Source organism: Alnus glutinosa, chromosome 4 (genome assembly GCF_958979055.1).
Source record: "Alnus glutinosa chromosome 4, dhAlnGlut1.1, whole genome shotgun sequence".
NCBI classification, from domain to species: Eukaryota; Viridiplantae; Streptophyta; class Magnoliopsida; order Fagales; family Betulaceae; genus Alnus; species Alnus glutinosa.
The window spans coordinates 11,601,376-11,629,227 of NC_084889.1; the positions used below are offsets into that span (position 1 = coordinate 11,601,376).

General features: G+C 35.4%; 3 protein-coding genes across 9 annotated transcripts; all 3 read right to left on the minus strand.

Annotated features, from left to right (window-relative positions):
* Window positions 1-595: 595 nt before the first annotated feature.
* LOC133866958 (probable leucine-rich repeat receptor-like protein kinase At1g68400) lies at window positions 596-3,558 on the minus strand. Its single transcript, XM_062303623.1, has 2 exons — window positions 2,297-3,558; window positions 596-1,423 (listed from the first exon to the last, which is right to left on the minus strand). Exons 1-2 carry the CDS (start codon window positions 3,555-3,557, stop codon window positions 762-764), a joined length of 1,923 nt encoding a protein of 640 aa, XP_062159607.1. The 5' UTR covers window position 3,558; the 3' UTR covers window positions 596-761.
* Window positions 3,559-13,324: 9,766 nt separating this feature from the next.
* On the minus strand, window positions 13,325-14,579 carry LOC133867347 (NDR1/HIN1-like protein 13). The gene has a single exon (XM_062304080.1). The coding sequence runs from the start codon at window positions 14,343-14,345 to the stop codon at window positions 13,548-13,550; it is 798 nt and encodes a 265-aa protein (XP_062160064.1). The 5' UTR covers window positions 14,346-14,579; the 3' UTR covers window positions 13,325-13,547.
* A 2,871-nt stretch (window positions 14,580-17,450) lies between these two features.
* On the minus strand, window positions 17,451-27,630 carry LOC133866844 (uncharacterized). 7 transcript variants are annotated; one of them, XR_009899931.1, is made up of 9 exons: window positions 27,375-27,630; window positions 27,167-27,266; window positions 26,951-27,071; window positions 26,375-26,496; window positions 26,140-26,261; window positions 18,608-18,767; window positions 18,120-18,234; window positions 17,729-17,904; window positions 17,451-17,621 (listed from the first exon to the last, which is right to left on the minus strand). XR_009899931.1 is itself a non-coding variant. In XM_062303495.1 (7 exons), exons 1-7 carry the CDS (start codon window positions 27,526-27,528, stop codon window positions 18,207-18,209), a joined length of 807 nt encoding a protein of 268 aa, XP_062159479.1. In that variant the 5' UTR covers window positions 27,529-27,630; the 3' UTR covers window positions 17,967-18,206. The 7 variants fall into 7 exon arrangements, 6 of the variants coding, with proteins under 6 accessions (XP_062159479.1, XP_062159480.1, XP_062159483.1 ...); XM_062303495.1 differs by lacking the exons at window positions 17,451-17,621; window positions 17,729-17,904 and having other exon boundaries at window positions 17,967-18,234; XM_062303496.1 differs by lacking the exons at window positions 17,451-17,621; window positions 17,729-17,904; window positions 18,120-18,234 and adding an exon at window positions 19,138-19,268 and having other exon boundaries at window positions 18,637-18,767.
* Between the last annotated feature and the right edge of the window lie 222 nt (window positions 27,631-27,852).

Sequence of the window (27,852 nt, forward strand, 5' to 3'; positions counted from 1 at the left end):
CTATTATGGGAAAATTTTATTAAACTTTTCCTAAATTGGCATCACATTTGTAATTATTCTTTAAACTTAAAAATTCCCAATTTAGCATATCTATTTTTTTAGTTTTTTTTTTTTCCAATTTTATTCTCGATCGATCAAGTTTTTAACGGAAAATCTTAATGAATGGGTAAAATTGAAAAAAATTTGAAAGATGGTTAAAATTTTTTAAATTTAAGGAAGATGATTAAGTGAAGTTTTCCTTTATTTTTTTTATTTTTTTATTTTTTTTTACCAACCTAGAGATCAAGAACACAAAAGAGATCAAGATAAAGAGGAACACAATCTATGATCAGATAAAGGTATAGTGTTTGATTTCAGTGTTAAACTATACCTTTTGCAACAATAAATTTACAATAGAATTCTTGTAAACTGCAAGCAGAGAGTCCTTATGTAACACCGAAATAAGATTTTTTAATTTGTATAAAATTCTACTGCTCATAAAAAAAATTAAAAAAAAAAAAAAAAATTGCAACAAATTCTTCATGCTTAGGACGCAAGTAATGCTATATATATATATATATATATATATATATATATATATATATATATCATCATCATTTTATTATCTCCATAATTCACTTGGCATTTAAAATTACGATTAAATCAAAATTTAATAGTGATGGATGCATCCAAAACTCAATGGTATTTTTTTGAAACCACTTCAATTTTTAAAGATAAAAGGTGAATAAAAGGATTATTATTCTTAGTAATTAATAAATAGCTTAATTTAGATGGTTTCCGATAGAGACGGCCGGCGAAGAATCAAAAGATAAATCGTTGAAAATAGACTTTGCCCCAACTTCTCCCCCAGTACCCCTCATCCGAATATCTTCGATCATCCTACGCACCATGCTCATCTTGGGACGATCTCTTGGCGACTGGGCGACGCAAAGCAAAGCCAGTTGCAGAAGAGCCATCATTTCCAACTTCATCTCTTTGTACGCCAACAGCTCAAAATCAAGCACTTCCCATGGACAGCACTCTTCTCTTGCCACGCGTTGAAGAAGAACCCACTTCACCAAATCCATTTCTCCCTCTTCCACTACTGCCATTCTTCCCGTCAAAATCTCTAATAAAATCACCCCGAAGCTGTAAACGTCGCATTTTTGGGTGAAGTTGTTTCTTTGGCTGAGAATGAGTTCTGGGGCTTTGTAGGCGTCGTGCGAGGAGGATGCGGTGGCCGGGAAAAGGTGGTGGAGACCGACGTCAGATATACAAGCAGTGCCGGAGTGATCGAGTAGGATGATGTTTGATGATGTGAGGTGTCCGTGGAAGAGCTTGGCTTTGTTGTAAGAATGGAGGAATGCAAGGCCGTGCGCAGAATTTGAGGCTGCTTTTATCCTTGTGCTCCACTCCAATGGAGTTCTTCCCGGTCCTCGATTTCCTGACATTAATGTAGCACGAATGAAGAAATTAGACTTTGTTGATGACACTTAATTATGCATTAATTACGCTCCATTTTTTATTTTTTATTTTATTATATTAATTTGGACACAATCTAAGGAAAAACTTGTGTAAATTGGTTAACAGCTTGCATGTTTCAAAGGGCAGAAAAACAAAAACAAAAACAAAAACATTTGGTTTGTGTGAATGTTAATTTAACATGGTATTATAGTTAAAAGTTTGAATTCGAACCTTGATTCCGTTATTTACTTTTAATTTTAATTAAATATTTCACGTGTTGGGCCTCACATGTGAGGGTGAGTGTTAAAGTATTGATTAAGTGATTAAATATACCTCTTTCTATCAGCTTAAGCTTTTGGGACAAATAGTGATTTAACGGTAAATAAAAAAAAATAAAAAATATATAACTCTTACGAAAAAGATAAAATTTTAAAATATGACCGTTAGAAAAAGTCAAATTTTTTAAAAATATAACCATTAAGAAAAGGACAAAAACTTGCAAAAATATAATGGTTAGGAAAAGACAAATTTTTAGAAATATTACCGTTTGGCAAAGACAAATTTTTGAAGATATGATTATTGGAGAAAGAATAAAGAAATTTTTTAAAAATTAAGATTTAATTAGAATATTTATAGGAAAAGTAAAAATAAAAAATAAAAAATGTTACTTTTTAACTAAATTCAACTTCTTTTTAAATAAAAAAAAAATTCTCAACTTCTTTTTGCCCATTTCATTTTTTTTCCTCAATTTTTTTTCTTCTTGAATTTACAGAATTTTTGCAGGAATAATTGATAATGGAAAGCAAGCGTAATGGAGTAACAATCAAACAAGAGAAAAGAAAGAAGTACAAACCATGCAAGAGAGAGTGTAGGCTTCCATTGGGTAGAAAATCATAAACCAAAAGCAATTGATGGTTGGAGTGATGGTATGCTCTGAGGCTCACCATATTACCATGCCTCATCCCACCGATCAACCTCAACCAATCATCAACCTCTTTCTTCTTCGTTCTCCCTCTCACCATCTTCGCTACCACCACATCACCACCGTCCATCACAACCTTGTAGCTGCTCCCCATGCACCCATTGCCCAACAATTCGGCCGAAGCTTTCAACAAATCGCCGACTTCATCTAATCCTTTACACCCTTCAAACACCACCATTTCCTTCTCCTCCCCTTTACCACGGGTACCACTTGTTTTCCCCGAACCGAACCCGAACCCGAGCCCGTGTACCATCACCGTGTGGGTCCCGCTGCTATTTCTCCTCTTGATAACACAGCACGTGACGGCCACGATTATTCCCAACACTGCCGCTGCATCGGCACATATGTACACGGGCGCCAGCGGATCTTTTTGTCCCCGAGTGCGAATGTGATCAGCTTTTCTCGAACCACTGTCGACCGTTAGATTAGAGCACTCGTATGGTAATGGCTTGCCGCAGAGGTGCTTGTTCCCGGCAAACGAACTCGCCGGGAACTGAGAAAGCCATCTTGGAATTTCTCCGGTGAGATTGTTGTTAGAGGAGTTGAAATCCGAGATTGAAGAAGAAAAGGACGAGTTAACTGAGTTTAGATCACCTGTGAACGAGTTAGATTCGAGTCGGAGAGTTAACAAGTGCGGTAGCCGAGTCAGCTGGCTGAGCGGAATTTCGCCGGAGAATGAATTATGCGAGAGGTCGAGTCGTCGTAGGCGGTGGAGGTGGGATATTCCGTTAGGGAATACTCCGCCGAAGCGGTTGTGGGAAAGGTAGAGGTGCTTGAGGTGTGGCCACGAGGAGAGGTTGAGAGGCGAAGAAGAAGAAGAAGAGAGGAGGTTGCGCTTGAGGCTGAGGTGTCTGAGATGGGCGAGTTGAGTCAGCGGCTGAGTCGTACCGGCGAGGTTGAGATCCTCGAGGAAGAGCCCGGTGATCCGATGGGTAGTGGGGTCGCAGGCGACGCCGAGCCAGGGGGCGGAACACGGGTCGGACGAGTTGAGCCAGGAAGAGAGCGAGTTGGAAGGGTCTGAGGAGGCCTTGAAGGCTAGTAAGGCTGCCAAGTCTTCTTCTGGTTCAGAGAGGGAGAGAGAGAGGGAGACACAGAAAATGAGTGCGATGGTAGAGAGTTGTTGCGCTGACATTTTTCCGGGTAAACACTGGAAGATAATCTCTCGTGCAGAAACAAGAAGGTGGAGTAGGTGCCCACTAGCCGTTGGGAGAGCCGTTGGGAGAGGACCAAGAGGAAAACTGACTCGAGAAATGCGGTGGTATTTGATAACCGTTTTTAACAGGTTTTATTTATTTATTTTAATTGAAAAAGTGTTTTTGCGTTATATATATATATATATTATTCAAAATTGAAAGAAGTTTTAAAGCTTTTTTTTGGAGTGTTTTGTGAGGAAAGTTAATTATTAACGTTCTAATTTAGTAATTTTTTTTTTGGATAGAAAAAAAATAAAAATAAATAAGAGAGCCAGAAAACAAGCCTATTAATGTTAAGTTTAGAGCGTGTTTGAAAATGGGTTGAAAAATAAAGTTTTTAAGTTTTTCTAAAATGCAATTTTGTATTTTTAAGAGCAAAAGAGTAACCGCCCCTAACCGCCAATTATATAACCATATGGGTGGGTGGTTGCATAGAAAAAACTTAGGAAATAACACTTAGCTGACTGAATTATATATCTCTAATAATTTATTAAAAGTCATTTAACAAACACAAAACATATTTCAACAAATGTCACTGATGACACATAAATATACAAAGAAATTCTACTGAAACATACATACAGCCAGAAATACAATACAAACGTTTACAATAAAATACAACTTGCTAAATAAATGTTAGCCTTATAAAATCCTTAAGCTAGCATAAACCGTTTCTTCATCTTTAGAACCTACACCAATAAGTATGTAATTGCGGATTCTTCCACAATCTCATACTTGAAATATTTTCAAGTGAGTCAACAACCTTCAATAAAATTATGACATACTGATTTACTTAAAAGCATATAATGCAACAATATGATGACAGTTATAAGCACTTATGCACATCTTCATTAACAATTCCATATTTGTACAATCTTATTCGTTAGTGCCAAGGGCCTCTAACTCAGAGTCTATCTATTTATTGGTCCCAAGGGCCTTTAACCCAGAGTCTACTATCATTTTGTGCCAAGGGCTTCTAACCCAAAGTTTCATATCCTTTTGTGCCAAGGGCCTCTAACCCAGGGTCTTAGCCTTATTATATAAGTCTATGTTCCATTATTATGTTATTACCCTTTGAACCTTTGGTTTATCCGTCAGTCTTATCAGTGAATTGATGCATTGGTACCTAAACTTTTGGTTTATCCGTTGGTCTAGTCAATTGCTTGACGCTTTGGTGCCTAAACCTCAGTTTATTCGTTGGTCTACTCAATTCACTAACGCCTTGGTACCTAAACCTCCGGTTTTTTTTATTCCTAACTTGTAACTCTAACACATGTAATTCTCCAAACAACTTGCATACTATTAAATAAAACAGAAATCATAACATTAAAGAAAACCACCACGTATCATTCTCAGTGAGTAAGAAATATTCATAGTTATTTTCTGCTTCCAAAACAGGTTCATAGATAATTGTTCACTGCAATATATTTTTGTACAAATAATAGTGAATTAGTATAATTCACTAAAAATACATTTAATTACTATTCTAATTTCTGACCTTTAAATCCTTACTTAATCTCATTTAAATATTATCACAAAATATACAATTTGTCTATTTACATATTATTATTAATCTTTTATGCAGATCTTGTTACGACATTTATTAAAGCCTTTAAATATAATATTCCCTTTTTACTATTTTGGATTTCTAATTAATATAATGTCGTTTGGATATTATAACAACATATAAAATTGGTTAATTATAATGCCACATATTTTATGCGGACATTAAAACTGCATTTTTAACTAATAACCAAAATACCCTTTTATATAAAAATAGCAAAAATTGATCATAATTTTCACAATAGAGTTTTGCAACCCAAAATAACTTGAATCTTTAATTAAGTAATATCAAAGCAGGTAATGTTTTAGTTATTTTAACTGAAATAGTGAGATACCAAAATAGATTTTAGCCAACATATGGCTTATTTTACATCAAATAAACTTAATAACTTCGTTAATATAATTAATGTCTAAAAATACTATTTAAAATTTCAAGCGGTGTAACGCGCTTTTGTAAAACATTTACTTTTTACTCGGGCATCACAATGGCATGTTTTATAAATCATTTGTGCCATTTGAAAAGTCTTGCTTAAAACACAACATTAAAACAGATAACTTTAAATAAACTTATAAAATCACAAATATTAAAACACGCAACACTTTATTTAAAACTAAATATCATTTTCCTTATATTTTCTTCTTCTTTCTTTTATCTTTTCCCTTATCTATTCTTTTTCCAAAAACCAAATACACAAGAGAAAGGAGGAAGCCTGTTGTGTTTTTGGGTGTGGATCGAGTGATGGAGGAAGGGAGAGGTTTCTGGTTTACATGAAAGAGAAACAAGGAGAATAAGAGAATTCTGCTACTACTGCAACAGAGAAACAAAGAAGAAATGAATTTCTATTGCAGCACCTTGCTGCACTTTGAGAAACCGAGAGAATTTAGAGGAAGGAGAAGAAGATGATGTGTGAAATGAAGGGAGGAGTGCCTTCTGTTTATAGTAAATTGAATGGATTAGATCTCTTTGGGTGAGTTTGATCCAACGGCTGGGACACCTTCTTGGGCAAAAAGTTGGGCTTCAATTCAAAGAAGAAAAGAGAGGTGAACGAAAGGGCTGCACCTTGCTTAGACGGCCAGGATCAACATGGAGCTAATTGATCAAAGGTTGGGAGTCTTGCACTTGGGTAGATGACTTATCAAGGAATCTTAAATAGTCATAACAGCCCAATATCATCAATCTTTAAGAAACGAGAAGTTCATTTCTAACTAATCTAATGTTAACTTATTAACCAAATTTTGCTAAGTTGTTTTAATGTGTAAGAAATGGACTGGGTTCTAGTAACGTGTGGGCTGGGTGCCTTTTTAAACATGTGGGCTGAGTTCTTGAAGAAATAAAATGGGCCTACAAATTATTAATGTTCAATTTTTCGTTCAAATCAATGGTAATTTTTTTCGCACCTTAAACGGAGTCCAAAAATTATGAAATTTGGAGGATAGCTAGAGGACTTCAAATAGAGTTTCATAGTTTTTAAATCAACTAAAATAGAGTTCGTTTGACCCGGCTTCAATCGTTCTAAAGTTTAAGGTCCATTTGAACTTTTATCAAATTGAAATTATAAACGCTTCTTAATAAATGAATATTTATGAAATTCATATTTATTATTTTGCATTATTATTATGTCTTAAATTCTATTTTAAGACATTATATTTTATGTCTTAAAATCTGAAGCGCTAGAAAAATAATAAAAGAGTTATAAGTGAACTTTTCCGTAATAAGTGCATCCATTGCTACGAGAGGTTAGAAAATCGGATCAAATGTGTTAGGATGTAAGCTAATTTTTAATTTAATAATATTTAATAAAATTGTTTTATTACCCTTTGCTCCCTGTCACTTGAGGCTATTAGATCTTACTTTTATTTGTTCTGATGTACATGCAGGATAATTGGAGCACTATAATTAATATACCTTGTGTGAGGAAAAAGTGAAAAGAGCAAGTTTGGGGAAGAAAAGGCCGCAGTTAATTCCCACAATGAAGGGGAAAAGTTGTACCAAATGCTTCCCTCATCCGACCATTACTTCACCAGATATAATACCTTTATAATCTTTGTTTAATTTTTGTACAATTATAATTTTTTTTTTTAAAAAAAATTAACCATTAAATATGTAAAATTCACATGTAAAAAAGAAAAATTATTTTTTAATTTTTAGCTCTAGCACTTAATTCTACTATAAAACCATTTGCCAAACACGGCTAGAATAACCTGTTTTTTTTTTTCCACAAGAAACCTTTTGTTATATTTTTTTCTAGGCAAAACAAAAAGAAAATTTGTCTCCATCGGTGGGTTAGCACTTTGAAAAATTACTATTAGATCTTTAAGGTATATGTAGGTCTCATATATGGAACCCTATAGATCTAATAATAATTTTTAAAAGTGAAAAGATGAGAGAATGACAAAAAGATGATGTACATCACATTTTTTTCTTCTTTTTATTTGTCTAAAATAAAGAAAAAATTTGGTCATTCTTGTGTTGTTACCAAACGATCAAATATGAATGGTCATTGCATTACAATTTTTTTTTTTTAATTCCTAATTATATCCCTTTTTATTCTTAAAAACAATCATTCCAAAATAATAAACGTATCCTAATTTTATTTTTGTGAATTTTTGGGAAGGGCTACTAACCTTTGCCTATTTCCGTCGAGATTATTGGGTGTAAGTTGAGCCCAGTTACTCGTGAACGTGGCTCGGTTCGGTTTGGTTAAACTCGATTTGGTCTCAGTTCGAATAATAAATAAGTCGTTCATGAACACAACAATATATTCGAATATTAAACGAGACATATTAGTATAAACTCAGCTAGATTTGGATAAGCTGGCTTATATAAACTCGTATAACTTCATTTTTACACACAAAAAAAAAAGGTCATATTATTTTAATTTTGTAATAAAAACATCTTAAGTAAAAATGACTTTAATTTTATAAATTTGTGTGTACATGAGTGTATTTGTGTGTATGCATGCACGTAATTTGTATATGTGCATAATGAATTTATATACATACATATAAACTTGAGATTATATTATTTAAGATTCAAGTTAATTTATTTAACGAACTCAAATGATAAAATTTTAACAATACTTAATTAATTAATGATTAGTATAAATTTACAAAAATGTAAACAAACATTATATTTACTTTATATAATAAATGAATAAGTTAATTGAGCAGCTTGTGATAAAATCAAGTTCGACTCATATTCAAAATAAAATTAAACGAGCTAAGCTTGAACAAATTATCTAATTCAATAATATATTTAAGTTCAACTCGTATTTAAAATAAAATTATATAAACTAAATTTAAACATTCAATGGAGATCATAATTCAACTAAAGAGGCCCAACATACTCTTTCCTTGTGTCCCTCTCCTCTCTCCATCTGTGTGTAAAGAGGCCTGACAACCTCTGCGGAAATTCGAACTGTTCCTGTCAACCAGACCAAACTCCCCTGAATCACGTGCACCCGAATTTAGCAACCCTCTGCCAACCTCCTTTTGTTCAGCATCACGCGGTTAACTTGAAATTAATGAATTATGAATATATACATAGTTGAAAATAAAAATGTGAGAATTATAGAGATTAATGAAAGTAAAATAAAAGGTTGTATAAAAAATGGCTGAACTTACATGTGTTTTTTATGTGATAATCTTATACGTGGATTGTATAAAATTTCTATTCAATAATAAGAACGTAGCTCGTGTGTGCGTCTAAAGCGACGGTCAGTACGAAGACAACTAGCATGTATATACTCAAAATATAATCTAGCTAGTATAAGAGTAAGATAAATGATTATAAAGCACACAAAAAGTTCATAACTTTTTAATGTGGGACAAAAAATAATTAAAAAAATAGGAAAAAAGTTAAAATATTAAAATTGGAAGGAAAATTAAATTTTTATGAAATAATTTTCAACGCACACGAATCATATATGTGCTCTATTGTCTTGTCAATGATTTAACATCGATAAATTTGATAAATTCTCTCATTTTGATCTTTCAAGAGGGAAGAATATAAATTTGGTTTTGAGAAATATCCTCTAATTTTTGGTGTGAACATGCTTATTAACATTAAAGGTAAAGTCACACTGAAGTCATTGATGTCTGGGGGTCTGTAATTGGGGATCAGGATTCGTATTGATTTTGCATATTGGATCACAAGATAAAGCTGAAATGCAGCACACCCAAGATGAAGATAAAACAGAGCATCATCAACATAAACCTTCAACAAACCAGAAAAAACACAAGATCAAGAGTCTCTGGAGTAGATTTGTATAGCTACAAGATAATAAAATGATATTGAAATTCAAACTTCCTTGTGTAAGATTAATCTGTATTGGGCGTTCTATAAATATGAAACTCACCTCCAGTTAAAAAAGTGTGAATTGTCTTTAAGCAAATAGTACTTAGGCATTACATCAAACACTTCAACTACATCTTTTACCAGCGATGGCGATGATTCAGTAACTTTAAGAAATTTTTTAAAGTGGTTGAACGTATACTAGGGAAGACTCTTGAAATAAGAATCATTAATCATATTAGTATTAGCCACTTTGGATCTTACTGATGCTCAAATGAGACTGGGTCAAGTTATGGCTGAATTGAACTTGAGGGAGTGCTTGCGGTGCCTGTTCCCACCATTTAGAACCCTTTTGTGCAGCGTCCAGCGGATATGTGCTACTATAGTAACGCCCAAATAGAATAAATAACTACAATTAATCTGAACCGCCTACTTTTTCATCAAAAAAAAAAAAAAATATTTTTCTTTCTAAAAAACACTACATCCTTTATATTGCATGTGGCAGTACTATAGCATTATCGATTCTAATTTCTTGAACCGACAACTTATGACATAAAATCAAACTTGGTCACCCATTGCATGAGTCCATTAAAAAGAACAAACACCACAACCATGTAGTGTGTAAAAATATATGCACTCCACTGAGTTGGGGGAGGTGCGATACAAATCTCGAATAGAAATCACTCTTGACGTTTATGATGACCTATTCTATTTTATAAGTTACTCATTTTGTAACTCGAACCCGTGACATAATGATTGACTGTGACATGATCTGTCAGGTGCCCATCGGCAAAGAAAGAGTTACTCATTTTGTAACTCGAACCCGTGACATAATGATTGACTGTGACATGATCTGTCAGGTGCCCATCGCCAAAGAAAGAGATTAGCCCACGATGACTTCCGTTATCTTTGATGACGTGACCATTTTTAGGCCTTAAACTAGCCATTAAATGACACATCCATTTCACTTAAATGGAGAGGACTCCTCATCCGTCTGGTGCCCATCACCAAATATATAGCCTCTTGTGCATAATGTTATCAATCAAATCTTGCATGATCTCAAAAAGTTAAATAATTATATTTATGTAAATATTGTTTTGCAGTATAGATTTTAGACTTGTTATTTATTGAATTATTAGTTCCATCTTATTATATATAATTTATTTTTGTTTAGGTTGTCTCAAAAATTATTTAACTATTTTATCATTAAATTTGAATTTATACAATTTCAAATTTTGAGCATATTTTTCTTAACCCATCTAAAATTATTTTTTTAAGATTATCTGAAAATAGATATGGTTTGTAAACTTTTATTGATAATAAGTAAATTAAAATGGTTCTACCTATTTAAAAATTATAAACTGAAACTTTCCCAAAAGAAATTAGTGGTAATGCCATGCACGCAAAGGGCAAACAACTTTAAATGATGCGGACCCACAATTCACAATAATCAAGTTAGAAGCAGGAGTTGGTTTAAACTTCATTAATTCATTTCGAATATGAGAATTACTGCCAAGAAAATAATACCATTTTTTATAAAGTCAACGTGTTTTGGAGAGTATTTTTTATTTTTTGTTTAAAAAATTATATTGATATAACATAAAAAGGAAATATATATATATATTTGTGTTTTTAAGAGTGTTTTATAGTTATATTTGTTAACATTTTTATTTGTATATTTTTAAAAAATAAGGGAGTATAAATCTTTTTCTTGAGGGGCGTTGTGCTAACTATATGAACGGAAATTTTGGTAGTGTGATTCGGTGAGGCCTTGAATCTGAAGCCGTCAGCTGACTCAAGTGACAAAACCTGGACGTGAAAGCAAAAACGCCGTGCCAAATTTGAGATCATGTATTCTCTTCGTAGAGAAATGTTACACACATTCCCAGTCGAAAATTACAATTAAATTTTAGATGTATGACTATTATATTTCGAATCTAATGATAAATTTCATTGTCACGTTAAAAAATACGTATTTAAAAATATGGAAGTGAGAAAATGTGTAGTATTTCTTCTTCTAAATAATATCTAATTTAAGAAGCAAAAAAAGCCTCAAATGTCTCTGATTCGGGCGTGATTGGTGTTTTATTTGTGTTTCTACTGCTCTGTTTTGTTTGTTGTGTTGTATAACATGTTTTTTGTTGTTTCTTCTCATCGAGGGGTATGTCCTTGATTAGGAGTTTTGATCTAATTTTTTTTCGAATGATTGTTTTATATGAGCTTGGTTTATAAAAGGTTTTAATTCATTTAAAAAAAAAAAGTCCCACATTTAACCTTTTTTTTTTTTTTTTCTTCCAATAATTATCCTGCAAAAAGAAGGAAAAACATGATGCCGCCAACTAGAACAGGGAATTTAGTTTATTACAGAATTTTTGTACTCTAAACATTAGACCATTTTTGTCTCTTTTTATACATTGAAAAGGATCTTTGAATTAATAACAAAAAAATAAAAATAAAAAAAAAAAATTGAAAATACCTCTCTTCTTTCTCCTGATATTCGTCTTCTTCGTGCAACAAGTGAGGGAGGCTCTTCTCTTCCCTCCTCTCCACTCTCATTTCCTTTATGTTTTTTGTTGTTTTATTTGCTTTGGTTTATCTCCTATCCTTCTAGGAAGCTTTGTTCTCCCGGACTAGATCCGGTGGTAGTTGATGTTCTCCTAGTCCTTCTAGGGCTATGGAGGTTGCTTTTTAGTTTTTCCTTATGCTTTTTCTATTGGTTTTCTTGGCATAAGGCTACACGGGACGTCTGTGTTGGGGAGCGGCTTTTCTGGTGTGTCTCCTGCGAATTTTTTTGGCTGTGCTTTTTTGATGTCTTTTTTAGAATCAGGTCTGTGTTTTACGGCTGGGTCCTTCATGACACGCACCTCTCTGTGGTGGAGATCGGTGATTTTGGTGGTCGTCTGCTTCAGAGGGAGGTCCCCGATGAAGGCACGTGTTTACAGTTTACATGCACTAGTGCCGATGACAACTTTTTCCCGACGCCAGTTTCGTTTGGTTTATGTTTGGGTTTTTTTTTTTTTTTTTTTTGTTCATAGTCTATCTTTGTAATGCTCAATTGTTACTGGACTATTTGTTGGCATAGTAGCTATATTTGCCCTCTTTTTCTTTGTTTAGATTGTGTTTAAACATAAAAAGCGGCTCAAACGTTGTTTATGTAATGTTTGTGTGTTGTTTAGATAGCTGTTTTAAGTCAGATTTTTTTGGCTTAGGGTGTATGAAGTTTAGTACCTCTATTCTCTGTAATTGTCTTCGGGTGTTCTTCAGTAATATATGGTATGTTATCTGTTAAAAAAAAAAAAAGAAATTATTGGTGGGTACACGCTCAAAATAAAAACCTTTGCTTATGATAAAGGTTAATCGAATTCACTTTCGTCGTCGATTGGTCCGCCAGCCACAAAGGTCAAATAACAATTTTTTTTCTTTTTATTTTTTTTTGCCGTGGTTCCTATAAAGTAATATGTACAACCCGACAGAAGAGCACGCATCTTACGGTTACGGCCCACTCGTTTTCTTTAAAGACGTAAATTTAAGAAACATACAAATTCTGGAAAAAAAAAACATTATCCACTAAATCTTTACAAAACAAATCTTCATCAAATCTTTCTAAAAATGAAAATAATCAATATTTTTTTTTTCTTTGTTTTTTGCTGCTTTACTTCCTGTCGGTAGCTAAAGGCTAAAGAGCCTCAAGGCATTTTGGTCATTTGGACCTTTCTTCTACTTATGCAAGACTTAAAAGATAATCAAATCAATCGCAATTTGATCATTCCCCACTTAGAGCAAGTGTTATAATTAACTAATTAAGATTACAACAAAATTAGAAGAAATGGAAATCATAATTCTATCATCAAAGTATAACGCAATTAATGCATTAATGGCAACCATTTGGAAATCAGGAATCGAACAAACAATAATAGTAAAAAAGTTTACTAAAAAGAATTCTACTCTTAACCCCTCTTCTTCTCTGTAATCTCCTATCGACCTCGATTTTCTCAACTCAGTCTTCATCTCAAAAGTCATGCAAGGAAAACCCAAAGAAAAAGAAAAGCAAACAAACAAAATCATAATTACTTTAAAAGGTAAATTTCCAGATCTTGATCCGAAGATCCACCTTGCATTTCGACCCAGAAACCGAAGCCACCGACGGGGACTTGGATTTCGGTGCAACCCCGGTGATACCCTGACACGAAACTCTAATCCCGACCTTCTTGCTCCTCACCCCTCCTAGCTTCACCTTCACTTTCGTGTCCATCTGAATCTTCATGGGGACACCGCTCTTCCGCTTCAGATCCGACCTCAGCGACGTCACCGACTCCGTGTCCAGATCTGTTGACGCCGTCAGGATCGCTCTGAAACTCGTCTCGTTCTTCTTGTCGCTCGTGAAGGCGGGGATAGAGCCGTTGGCGATTTGCACGGAGCCGGAGGACAAGCAAGACAGGGTAAAGGGGTCGTAGAAGAAGGTGATGTGGGAGTTGGGGTTCTTGGAGGAGAGCGTGAGGTTGAGGAGGGAGGTGAGGTGGGAGGAGGAGGAGTCGGCGGCGGTGGTCAGGTTCAGCTTCGCAATGCGGAGGGAGGAGACCCAGAACTGCGGCCGCTGCGGGCGGTAGAGCACGTAGAGGGCCGCCCCGGCGATGGCTGCCAGGAGCCCCAGCGCCAGGAGCAAAAGCAGCGACCAGAAGCAGCAGCAGCAGCAGAGGTTGCGGCGGCTGCGGCGGCGTCGGTGGCTGTGGTACTGCGGTTGAGGGCGGTACGGGTGCCGCAGTTGGGGCTGCTTGGCGGCCGCCGATGGAGCGGCGGCGTTGTTGGCGGCTGCTGCAGTGGCTGTGCCGTTGGTGGCGGGCTTGGACGAAGGGTAGACTCTGTCTGTCATTGTTTTTGGGATTTGGGAGATCGAGGAAGAAGAGAGGGCTGTGAATTCTGTGTAGAAACGAAGGGAAGAAGAGAATGAGAAAGACAGCTAGACAGAGACGAGACGAGACTAGATTGGCAAACTCCAAACAAGGAATCTCTTCACTGCTAGTTTTCTTCTAAAAAATTCCTTTTCTCTACACTCATATTTTCTTTACTGTCTCACTTGAATGCCAAGATTGCTTACTTTCTGATCTCAATCGCACATCTTACACGTAGTTATAGCTTTTGTCTCGGTGCTTGACATGTGATTGAGTGAATTGTCAGAAATGTGGGGTCCTGTCTTTTTTTGGTCTCGCACATCCGACGGCTGAGACGAACTTTGATCAACAACGTTTGCGAACGAGTGGCGTCACTGTTTGGTTCGCCTCCTACCTTTTTGCCCTTTTCTTCTTTTTTTCTTTTTTTCTTTTTTTTTTTTGCATTTAGGTCAAATTTTCCTCTAATTTTGGGCGCCACAAATCTCACTAAATTGATTACTAGAGTATTTTATTGGATTCCAATTGGTACTTAATTAAGATTTTGTAGACATATACTTTAACAAATTGTCAATTAAGATATTAACAAATAACTTAAACATAAAACACCTTTTTTTTTATTTCACAAAAACAAAATATACTCTAAAAAAAAAATTAATAAAAGGAGCACAAATGCATGGTAGCGGATAGAAGTTCCACCGACGACCCTTGATAATTGTTCCGAAATTATGGTTGGATTAATTAATAGTTATGCATTAAATTGACTCCAGAGTCAACAAATTAATAAGAATGATGGTTTCGAGGTTGAAAACTTTGTGTCCACCTATAAAAAAGCACATTGTAATCAGAAAAAAATAAATAAATATTCTTATGATATAAAAGTGGAATAATGAATTTCGTACTTTGAACTTCCGCGCACGCATTCCGCATTAACAAAAAAGGCAGCCAAACTAACAAAAAAAGAAAAAAAAAAACATAATAGTGTTAATTATCTTTTGCCATAGTGAACTACCAATCATATATAAGAGAAATGATATATATATATATTTATACATATATATTTTTTTTTTTTGTACATTTACATTCAATCAAATTTTAAATTTACCATTAAATTTGTAAAGTTCTAATGTGAATTTCTTAAATTTAAAGGTAGATTTAAAAATGAGATGTATAAGAGATATATAGAAGATGTAAAAAATATCATTTCTCTATATATAAATTGTTCTTATAAACGGACACTTGTCACACTCAGTTGTATTGAACTATTATTTTATTATAAAAATCTTATAGAAATGATTAATGTTGTACAACTCTAACAATTTTTTTTTTTTTAGATCAACCATTGGATCTGTTTTCCTATATGTGAATCCTTAAATATCTAATGGTTGATATTAAAAAAAATTGTTAAAGTTGTACAAAAGTTATACGAAAGTTGTTTAAATAATAATAATAATAATAATAATGAAATTTAATATCTAATAAGAGAATATTTCGTTTAATTTAACGAGATTTTCTAACGATAAATTTGTTTTTTTGTAATAAAATAATAATTTAATGCAGCTAAATGTAACACGTATCACTTCACGTGGACAACTTATAAATGCGTGGTGGTTTGGCAAAAGATAATTTATTAAAAAAAAAAAAAAAAAAAAAAGGGAAGAAAAAAAATGAAAGAAAAAGAAAGATGGCTAAAACTGTAGGGATTGATACTGTGGACAAGTATAATTAATATGGATGGCTATCCAATTCTCCAATAAGATAAATAATTGCACAATAAAAGATGGGGCAGAAGGGTCAATAATGCAGTAGGCAATTGATTTTGAAGCACATGCTATTATCCTGTTCCTCCACTTTCACCTTCCATCATTCCCCGTCAAATCACCTTCAAATTTCCTTCTTCAGTTCAGGCCGCATCACCAAAATGGAAATTTTTTTTTTTTTTTTTTTTATTCCTTTTTCGGTATGGGGTCCTATTCTACTGTAGAACGTACAACAGTAGGGGCAACCTGTTTGGTCCTTTGAGGTGGATTTTGAGAGGTAAGAACCCTTGTCCTAGTCTTATAATCTCTTAGTATTTACTGTCTTCCCCATAGTAGGTGTTCTAAACAAGGGATCTCGAGAAAGGTTATTTGTTGATTTAATCGAACTCAATAGGTTTAAATACAAGCTTTATGCTCTGTAATGTGTGTATATATAAACTGTCCGCCGAAGCTTTTGGAGATTTGTTAATGGTAAGTTTGTAAAGTTGAAAACTTCATGTTTTTAATGCAAAAAGGTTCACACTTTGTGTTAAAGGGGACATCTTTTTGAGTCTATGGCCTTTAGAGACATCACCGGAGCTAAAAGTGTGATTTTTTTTTTTTTAAGATTTAAGACGATTAACATCACCCCCACTGTAATCATTCACATAAATTTACCAATTCAACTTGAACATTAGAAATTTTCCAATCAAACTTCAAGGACAGCTCTCACCCATCGTAACACTCGCCTTACACCCTCAAACTTGGGTTATTGTTTTCCTTTATGGGAAACTACTGTATTTAAAATTGTTGGTTTCTCTCCTTCCTGTAGTCCTTTTTTCAAACTTCTTTTGATGGTTGTTGCAGGTCTCAAGTAGAGATGCCGTTAGGATTGTCTTGATCTGTTTTCCTTTCACTTTTGAAACAGTCTTGTGTAGCCATTTGAAATGATCGGGTCATTTATTTGTCCCATTTCCTACCTTTTATAAATATTTCAGCACTGTTTTACTTTAATCTGGATCTACTGTTGGGCCCATCCCTATTTCTTTAACACGATTGTCCGCTTCTTCCTTTGGGGTTAGAAGTAGGAAGTATCCGCCCTTGTAACCCTTTCTTCAATCAATTATATATATATATAATGCAACTGATTAGAAAATCTAATGTAAATCAATCATAATACATCCCAAGAGACAAATTATAATGCAAACACATTAACACATTGCAGCTTTTGTTTTCGTTTTAAATATTAAATCTGGATATTAAAATCCTATGCAACTATAATTATCTACAAAATGCATGTGAAAGCATGTGTATGTTTGTCATGTAAGCCCCCCCCCCCCCCCCCCCCCCCCTCTCGTGTGCCAAACATGCATGAAGCTTTCCCCATCATTGCCTTGGGTGCTTGGAAAATTGAATTCAATATAATTGGCAGATCAAAGTAGAATTTAGTACAACATATCATGTCAAAAAACCAAATAAAGTTCCAAAATATTGCCCCCTCACTGCCTCTGTCTCCTAAACCTGAAACCAATCATAAACACACCACATTACAGTCTGAAAAGCAGTCCTTATAGTAAGAGCATTAAAATAAAATAATAATAATAATAATAAAAAAGGAATAATTTTACCTTTCTGATCAGTAGATTTCCCCCTCCATGCAATGATTGGACTGTAGAGAATCCATTTACAGTGGCACCAAGATAACCAGATTAATACTATGAATTACCTTCAAATGGAAGAGGGCCAACCTCAACAAAATTTTCAAAATTTCTACATGCTGGCAATAGTCCAGCAATGGACACCTCTGTTGAAAGGAAGATATATGGTAGAACCAGCATCTTATGCAAAGTTGAGAGGGCACAAAAGTATAGAATTAAACAATTTCATTTCCAGCTCAGTTTTGATTAAAAAAACATCTTAATGCTGGATGATAGTAAGGGAGAAACAAATATTCATTTAGTTCCTCATCCGCACTGATGTTCTTGGCAATAACCGATGATAGAATAAATCACTTGTTACCTCCAATAACCTTAATCCTTGACTAAAAACTCTTAGGCACCAACTAGCCAATGCCCCACGCATGCCTTCACCGATCGTTCCTACTCTTCACAGACGCTCTTTATGATCGTCTAATCTGTTAGAAATCCCACTAACATGTCAGAACAGGGAAGACCTCCAGCTTGTGTCTAAGGTATAAGGAGAGCCCTATAATCACAATGGTTAGGCATAAGAGCAAAGATATCAAAGGAGAAATTTGACCTCTTCTCTCACACAGTAGGACAATGGTTATGGAGTGAAATGAAAAGGTACTATATAAGTAATATTTTCTAAATGGGAATTGGTAAAAATAAATTTAAAAATGCAACCACATCCTTGGTATCCCAAATCTATTCTTGACTATACCATTAAATGGGCTGGAAAACACTACGATTGGCTACTTTCAGTTCCATGAGACACTAAAATGCCCCTAAAATGATTTGTGTAACTTAACAGCTAAACTCAAGTACCTCTGAAATTTCATCCTTCTATACATGAGCATAACACTGAGCAGAACAGGGACCATTGCTAAACATAAATGCTCCAAGGAGTGCCCACTGATGAAGTAACAATTTACTCGGTATATTTTCCTGTCAGCAACACCTTCAAATTTGGCTAGAATGTGTGCCCCTGTGACAAAGTTTTTCCAGATTTTAAATTAATCGACATCCACATGGGCTAGACATGGCAGGTGTATTAACAAGGGTGATAAACATCAAGGTGTTTATAGCTACACTAATTCCTCCTAACAATATAATGGCAAACCAATGCCAGGCAATGAACAAATATATCAAATGGAAAAAGAAAGAACAAAAAGGGAAAATGAAATAATACAAAAGATGAGTTTGGCAGATTGTAATCAAATGAAAGCTGTTATATACCTACCCATAAATGCTTGCCAAATAATGGGGGAAAACATTAAAAAGGTGAACTTCCATTTTCATATTTGTGAAAAGCAACTATCTACAGTACCAACAAAAGAAAAAGATTGAGACCAAACCTGTCCACTTCCTTTTCAGGAGATGCCGGTAAGCAATCAAATTTTATTAAAAAGCGAAAGAGCACAGCCCAAGTGCCTTTTCCAGCAAGCGAGGAGATCCACCACCCACCTAAGCATGACCCACTCTAACCCTATAAAGGCCAAAGATAGAACTCCATAAGGCATAAGCAATTTCGCAATGGAGTTGGAGGCAATCTAAAATATTCCATATTCTTCTTGCATATGCAACACCAATCTACCGCTATGAGATTGTTACGATCCTAGGTGTCCTATATGGCTTAAATGTAATCTTAACCACAGATATGTAAGCTTTTAGGCACCCTCCCCTTGCAAACTGATTTATCAAAAAATGTGAGTTGTACCTTAGGTTTGTACTATTTGGCATCAGAGCCGCTGTTACATCGAATATGGGATCGAATGAGTTGCGGCTTTGTAATCAAGTCACGGAGGGGACAATCTATAAACTGGATTAAAATGTCTACGTACCATGTATGAGCATAGTGTTAAGTCATTGAAAAGAGAAAAGGCTACCATCAGTTAGTATCGATATAGTGGGCCACCGATAATGTCAACTGCAGAAGAATGTGGTGGTATATTATGATCTTAAGTGTTCCACATAGCCTAAGTACACTTTTAACCATGGGTATGTACGCTCTTGGGCACCCTCCCCTTGTAAATTGGTTTTTCAAGAGTGAGTTCTACCCAAAGTTTGTATGAGAGATGTCGTTTCCTTAAGGTATCTAATATGAGTATCTTCCCCAAAGCAGTAGACCAAACAAAAAACGTGACTCACGAGGGAACCTTATTTCATCAAACAACCCTCTCTTGGAAGGGCCCCAACACAACTTGTCCTCACCACCCCATCTTAGATTGAAGAAATACAACAAATTGAAAAATGTGATGAAGACATTCACCTCACAATCTTGCACCGCTCTGATAAAATTAATGTTCTCTTGATGAGAGTCATAAGAAATAGTCTACCACAATAGCGTCTTTGTAACAAGCTAAACTGAATAAATCTGGAAATGCTACCTTAAGGGACTGCTCCTCACGCCATACATCATGCCAAAAACTACTTGGATCCATCCCTCATCTAGTGTATCTAGAGAACTCCTCTCAACCCTTCCTAATAAATTTCCATAAACCAACCCCATACGACCCATTAACCTCACTAGAACACAACCCACCCCACAAGCTATCATATTATCCGCTACCACTCTCAACAAAGCCTTCTCTAAAGCATAACACCATAATCATTTTCCCACGAGAGCACAATATACCAAATGAAATTTGAACTCTTCACTAATACCTATCCACAGAAAATCTCATTGTAACTTCTGAAAACGATTTGAGACATCAAGATGGGAAAGAGCTCCAACCGACCAAAAGACGCTTTATCTTCTCAATGATGCCATCCCAAATAGATCTAGCCTTAAAATGAGCTTCCAACGGAAGACCTAGATACTTCAAAGGCAAGGAGGAAACTCTCCAATCCAAAATGCGAGCCAAACCTTGTACATTACCGACATTGCCAACAAGGGCCAACTCTAATTTAGCCAGATTGATCTTAAGGCCTAAGACAACTTCAAAACACAGGAATAAGCAACATAAATAACAAAGGTGATATGGGTTTGCCCCACAAAAAAATTAGTATCATCCGCAAACAAGATATGAGCGATGTTAAGCTCACCAACATTCCTAGACCCCAGGGAAAAGCCTGATAAAAAACCCCCATTCATTGTAGTGGAAATCACTTTTCTAAACGCCTCCATAACGATGACAAACAACAAAGGAAACAAAGGGTCTCCCTGTTTCAAGCCACAAGAGCTGCTGAAAAAATCCGTCGGAGTGTCGTTGACCAAGATCGAGAAGCGCACCAAAAAGATACAGTGGCTATCCAATTACACAATTTCTCCCCAAAATAGCACCTCCTCAACATATACAACAAAAAACTCCAACTCACATGATTATAGGCCTTTTCCATATCCAATTTACAAAGCACACCTAGCTCCCAGACCTAATCCTGCTGTCAAGGTGTTTATTAGCAACGAGGAAAGAATCTATGTCCTTCCTCCATGTTGACATAGATTGATAGGGAGGAAATCCTATCAACATGTTGATCTTCTCCAAAACCATTTTCAACATGTTGACAACTTCGACTACAATTGATAGGGAGGAAATCCTTTACATCAAGGGCCTCTAATTTTTTCAAAATAAGAGCTATAAAAGTGGCATTAAGGATTTTTTCAGCTCGCCTATAGCATTGAAATCATGGAAGACCTTCATTAAGTCATCCTCAAAGACCTCCCAGCAAACTTGGATGAACGCCATAGCAAAATCGTTAGGGTCAAGGCCTTTATCACTATTCAAAGCTTTCACCATCTCATAAACCTCACCCTCCTCAAATGCTCTCTTCAACCAATTGGCCTCTACCACTCCAATGGAGACGAAAGAAAGGCCATCTAGCTTAGGTCACCAATTGAACTGCTCAATATACAAAATACTATAGTACTGCACAATGTGGTCTCTAATCTCAGAATGATCTGTAGAACTGTGCCATTGACCAACAAGGACTCAATGGAGTTATTTCTTCTATTCGAGTTGGCCACGCAATGAAAAAACTTGGTGCACATGCTGCCCTCTCTTAACCACAAAGTCCTCGATTTCTGCCTTAAACTCAACTCCTCCATAAGATTGGACCCCTCAAAATCACTCATAACTTTAGCATTCCTTAATTTATTTTCATCACATAAAGTTCTCTCTTCTTCCTGAAGATCAAGCTCTCAGCCTCTCATAACTCATCCAAAAGGAAATTTTTGTCTCTATATTGCCAAACACCTCCTCGTTCCAGACTTCAAATCAGCTTTCAAGGCCTTTAGTTTACTAGCCAAAAAAAAAAAAAAAACTCTAAGACCATTGGAAGTGATAGGAAGACCACCATTATTTCACCCTATCCACAAAACCCTCTGACCTTAACCACATATTCTCAAACTTCAAATACCTTATGCTTGGTGAAAGTCTCCAGAATCAAGAAGAAGAATATGGATGCTGGTAGAAATTAAAAACATGTAACCTTGCTAGCAAGCCTCAAGAGTGATGCACTAGGATAATCATATAAACCACATTTAAAAATGACCACTTTATTAACCATCATTAATGTTTCAGAAAATACTTGAAAGCATTCTATAAAAGCTTCCTACGATATGGCCTATATTGAATTCTTTTTTTTTTTGATAAGTCTATATTGAATTCTGACACTAGCCAAAAAAAAAAAAGTTCTACAACTTTTAATACGAGAGATGCAAGCAAACAAAATACCCTCCTTAGATGTTCCACTGCTTCACCCACCTTCAGTTGCAGGAAATATATACATAGGAGTGAGCACATACATAACACACCCTGAGAGGGAGAGATGGGCCTGCTTGAACAATTTCATAGAGAAGGGTAGTTGATGCAATCAGAAGTGTGAAAAGATACAGGTTTACTTCAATTTTCCATCAAAATGTATGTTTCTTAGAAAGAAACAAACGAAAAACATCTTTGGTGCTTAACTAAGCAAAAGTCAAGCTGTCTTACAAAGCTGTCATAACCTCTATTTATTTTTTAAACCCTAAAACCATGGTAACATCAAGTAGCAGTCCTTAATTAAATGTTATACTAACCATACACATCAGCTTAAATAAAAATACATAAACACCCTTATGTTGTAGCTATATTAACACAAAATACTTCTCAAGATCTCGTCATTAGTTATCCCCACGTTTTTTCCAACTTTCTAGGGTCTATTGGAATCCAAAATAATGCTTTCCATCCTTTTTTTATTTATTGTCTTCTATACATCAAGAAATAGTTCCATAGCCTTACTATGCCAATAAAAACTTGTACATAACAAACTTGAGGAAGAGAACTCTTTTTAAATTGGCAACACAACAACAAATGATCATCATCACGTACCACAAAACCTTATTCTGAAAATTGGCTCAGTCTCATTCTTGCATTCCTAGAATTTCATCGAATTAAATCAATCTATAAATTGTTCCCAAGTGCGATCAGATTTCAACTCTTCATTATCATAAGAATAAAGCATCTCAGTATTCATTATCATGTTGAAGAAGATATATAAAAGTATTCATCTCTTGAAGAAAAAGAATCAATCTTCACTAAAATTAGTCTCTTTGCAATTCCATCAAACAATAGTTCTCCAATCTAAAAATGCTGTTTGAACTTCAAAGCCATAATGATCACTTTTAGGTCACAGAACAAACACGACTTACACAATCCTTTGGAATAATTCACAACTAAGGCCGCTTTTGGTACATGGGATGATTATTGCTTTAGGAAAAGGAATGGGTATTATTGGAAATACAAAAGGTTGGGGTGGAAAGACCATCCATATTCTTTTGTTTGGTGACAATATATGATGTTCTCACCAGAATTGAATCAAAATTACTAAAATACCCAAGCACCAAAAATTATTTTCCAAAAAGACCTTTTTCTATTTTTTTACACCCAAAAATTGAAAAAAGTAATAACCACAACATGGGTGGCCGGCCACCCTAATATGAAACCGGCCCCTGAGGGGCTCTAGGAGTGGTGCGACCACCCCCAATGCCATTGAGGGTGGACAAGATCACCACCGGTATTCTGTTAAGGTGGCCAGCCACCCCTTGTGTTGGTTGGCCACCCATAGAATATTAAGATTTTTTTTAATAGATTTCGGATTTAAAGAAAAAAAAAATGGGTTTTTGGAAACTTCATTATGTTCCTTTAGGAATACCTATTCTACTCATTTTCAAGGGTGATCTTATAACAACCTAAGAAAAAGCGTTAGCCGCATCTGCACTATCATCGAAAAGGACTAGTCAATTTGGAGCTTCCCTAGAATCACTTATAAAGGCTAGTTTCACCTAATAAGTAAATAATGTGGAACTTAACACCCATGAGTGTCTTTATAAACTACACTCTATATGGGCTACTTATTTTCTCAATGTGGGACTGGAGTACTACAATCTTCCCCCTTAAACCCCCCGATGTCCTCGTCAAAGCCACGTCATACAGTACTCCAGTACCATATGGTGTTACAACCTGGCTCGCTCTGATACCATTTGTAACGACCTAAAGAAAAGCATTAATTACATCTGCACTATCACCAAAAAGAACTAGTCAATTTGGAGCTTCCTTACAATCATTTATAGAGCCTAATTTCACCTAATAAGTAAGCAATGTGAAATTTAGCATCCATCAGTGTCTTTATTAACCACCCACTCTATGTGTGTTACTTATCTTCCCAATGTGGGACCGTAATGCTATAGATCTAGTCCACCACCGATGGTATTGGGGGTGGTTGCAGCACCCCAGGTGTTCTATTAAGGTGCCGAGCACCCGTAGAATATTAGGAAGTTTTTTTTATAATAATAATAAAAAAAAAATAGGTTTGAAGAAAAAAAAATAATGGGTTTTTTTTGGAAACTTCAATATGTTCCTTCAGGAACGGCAATTCCTCTCATTTTTTTAGAGGAATAGCTAATTCTCTTTGTAAAGGTGTGCAACCAAACAGAGGAATGGGAATAGCCATTCCATTCCAGAAGTCTATTCCGCATATCAAAGGTGCCCTAAGTGTGGAATTCATTTCCCTTACCTCTACCTTCCAATTTCATCATAAGGATGGACAAAACTAATGATGAATCCTAATCAATGGAACTATCACTCTCAAAATTTTCACCTTTCAATCTGCCTCTTGCTACGTATTACACAGATCCAGCATTGCGAAGAGGTTTTTTTTTTTTTTTTTTTCCTTTCTCCAAATCATAATTTCAATTCTTGAGACTAAATTTGGTATGTCAAAGGGTCTGCAATTGCCTTCTAAAACCTCCATGCAGGTTTCCAATTCATTGGGCCGCTTCGATAATAGCTGGAGTTCGACCTCTTTCAAATTTTGCGATATTCTTTGTCGCGAAGCAATGGATCATCTTCCGCTGTAATACCAACCAATGCAGATATAGGTTTACTTCGATTATCTATAGAAGCCTATATTGCTCAGAGGGAAACAAAGGAAATATCGCTTTTTTAGCGCTTAATTAAGCAAATCCTAAGTTCTTAAGAGAAGTTTAAAGCCAAAAGCTATATTCTTATTGATAATAAAAGTCAAATTGTCTATTGATACTACTGTCCTGCAAAGTTGTCACAGCCTCTATATATAAGAGGATTGAACCCTAAAACCCTAGTTAACCTTGGTATGGAAGTTATGCATGAATGTAATGCTCATAATTTCCCTCTTGAAGCTTTTATCGAAGCTCTATCTACAAATTAAATCCTAGTTCTTGGTTCACTCTAATCATAGCCATATGCATTAGCTAAAAAAAAAAGTAAGCGAAAAAACAAAAGTGCCTTTAAATACCCATAGCCATCAGCACAACATGTCACTGCCAAAACACTGGTACAGTGTTTGTGAACAGTACCCGTGAACAATACTTTTTTCACAAGATTTTGTCCTACATCAGTAGTAGAAATTAAGAGCACCGATCTTTAAAGAAAAATCAATGCAACACTAACCTGCCCGAAATCAGAAGTTAGGAATGTCTTCTAAAGATCAGTTGACACATTCAAGGCATCTCCATTCTTCTGAAAGTTCAAATCTAAGAAGTCACTGTGAATTTAGGTGTAATGACGATTGATTCGCAAAAAAGTGGTTATATCATGTGTTTCATGCATATAAATATATTCATACTTAAAACATATGCTCCAATAGCTTGTCAAACATTTGCATCCATACCAACGGAATTTCCACATAAGTACCAGCTCCCACTGTGTTTGTATAGTCATGTTATAATGACCATCTTTGCTTAAAAATCAGTTTTTTCCCTTCATTTAAGTAGAGCTCAATAAACAGATAATTGCAGGAGTTCTCCAAGGCAATACCAAGAAAAGGAACTTGCATGTCTTACCATCTTTAACAGATCAGATACAATACATAAAATGAAAGATTACTAGGACATGGCATACCTGCTGCAAAAACCCAATATCTTGAGTGAGTATATTTGGGTTGGAACAAGCACGCCATGCCTGGGATGGCTATCGACGGAATCAACTGGAACACCATGCACAACCGAAGATCATTATATTTTCTGCAACCAACTAGCAAACCACAGTTAGCAGAGAACTAAGGTATATTTTAAGACATAGGAGGTGGAGGAAATCAAATAAAAGGGTGCTATGACAATTAATACTAATAAGTTACCTTTCATAACCCGTGCTAAGTAAAGCGAGTAAAAGGAGGGCAAATAGACAACTCAATCCAATCCTCTCCCCCACTCTTTCCACTATAAAACTAGAGTAAAGCGAGGAATACGCGATCATCATCTGCATATTATGATGTACTTTAACATGAATAAACTTAAAAATAGTAGAAAGAACAGCAAAATTAGGAATTCCTGTGGACAGGTCCTCTATTATTGTTTCCTTTTTCTCTGTTTTGGGCCATCGATTCCTCTAGTCCATTGCTCAGGAAACTCAAGATAATTATGTTAAATTTTTTGGGATTATGAGCCTTTTTCTTCTTTTTTTTTTTTTTCTAACATAATAAAAGAAGAAAAACCTCACCTAAACTAGGAAAAGTCGCATTGGGCACAAATTGTTTATCCTTGCCTAAAGAAATACTCAGTCGTACTTCAGTGGAGACTGTCGTTTTTTTTTCCAGTAAAATATAATGAATAACCAACACCATGCTATTTTCTTTTTCTACAATTTCTCAGAGGAAATAAAAAATAATAAACACTTAAATTTGAGAGTGCTGGAACACAATTGGAATGCTAACCGGCAAGGTGTCCCACATTACTCTATCGTCATCGGGCTTCAAATGATAATAAGCAGACCCAAAAGCCACCCCTGCTGTGCCTGCATAAAATAGAGCCCAACCCCATACCTCTCCTCGCAAACTACACCAAATCCATTTCCAAACAGAACCCACAAAACATCAACACAAAGAGCACACCAATAAAAATACTAACATTAAAGATCATAAAGATCAAACCTTATGTTAAAAAGGTTTCCTTGGAGACAAAGAACAAAACACAGAACACCCACAACCAAAAATGGGAAATTTGTAATCACATTCAACGAGTTAGGCACTCCTGTCAAATACCCAGATGAAAGAATCATACCAATTAGCCAGAACTCGAGCATGCATTAACATATACACAGATACATATAGAGGCCTGGGGGGGAAAGAGTTTGGTTACCGAGAAAGTTGCGCATGTCAGCGAAGAGATGGTGCTTGGGAGAGTGAGGGATCTTGGGGGTGGCCAACATGAGGCAAAGCCAACACAGGAATGCTCCTCCCCATATCCGAGTTCTCTTCCCTCTTACAAGCTGTTGACTCGCAGCCCACACCATCTCCTTCTCTCTCCCGCTCCGAGTAAAAAAAATCCCTACCTTTCTTCTTCTCCCAAAAAAATATTCGATTTTTCTGTCCCTGTGCACACTGCTTTTCGCTCCTTCTGAGATTCGAATGTCGTCAATGCAATTTTCATTGTCAGATTTTGGTGACGTCAACGTAGAGTAATTTTATATTCGACCCTCTTTATTCCGTTCCATTTTTTAAAAGCTGAGGCGTAATTTTCATTGCATTTTAAAAGCTGAGTTGTAATTTTCATAGCATTTGAATGCTACATCTTCATCATCATCATCCACCACTTAACACCTATGTGGTATGGTCCT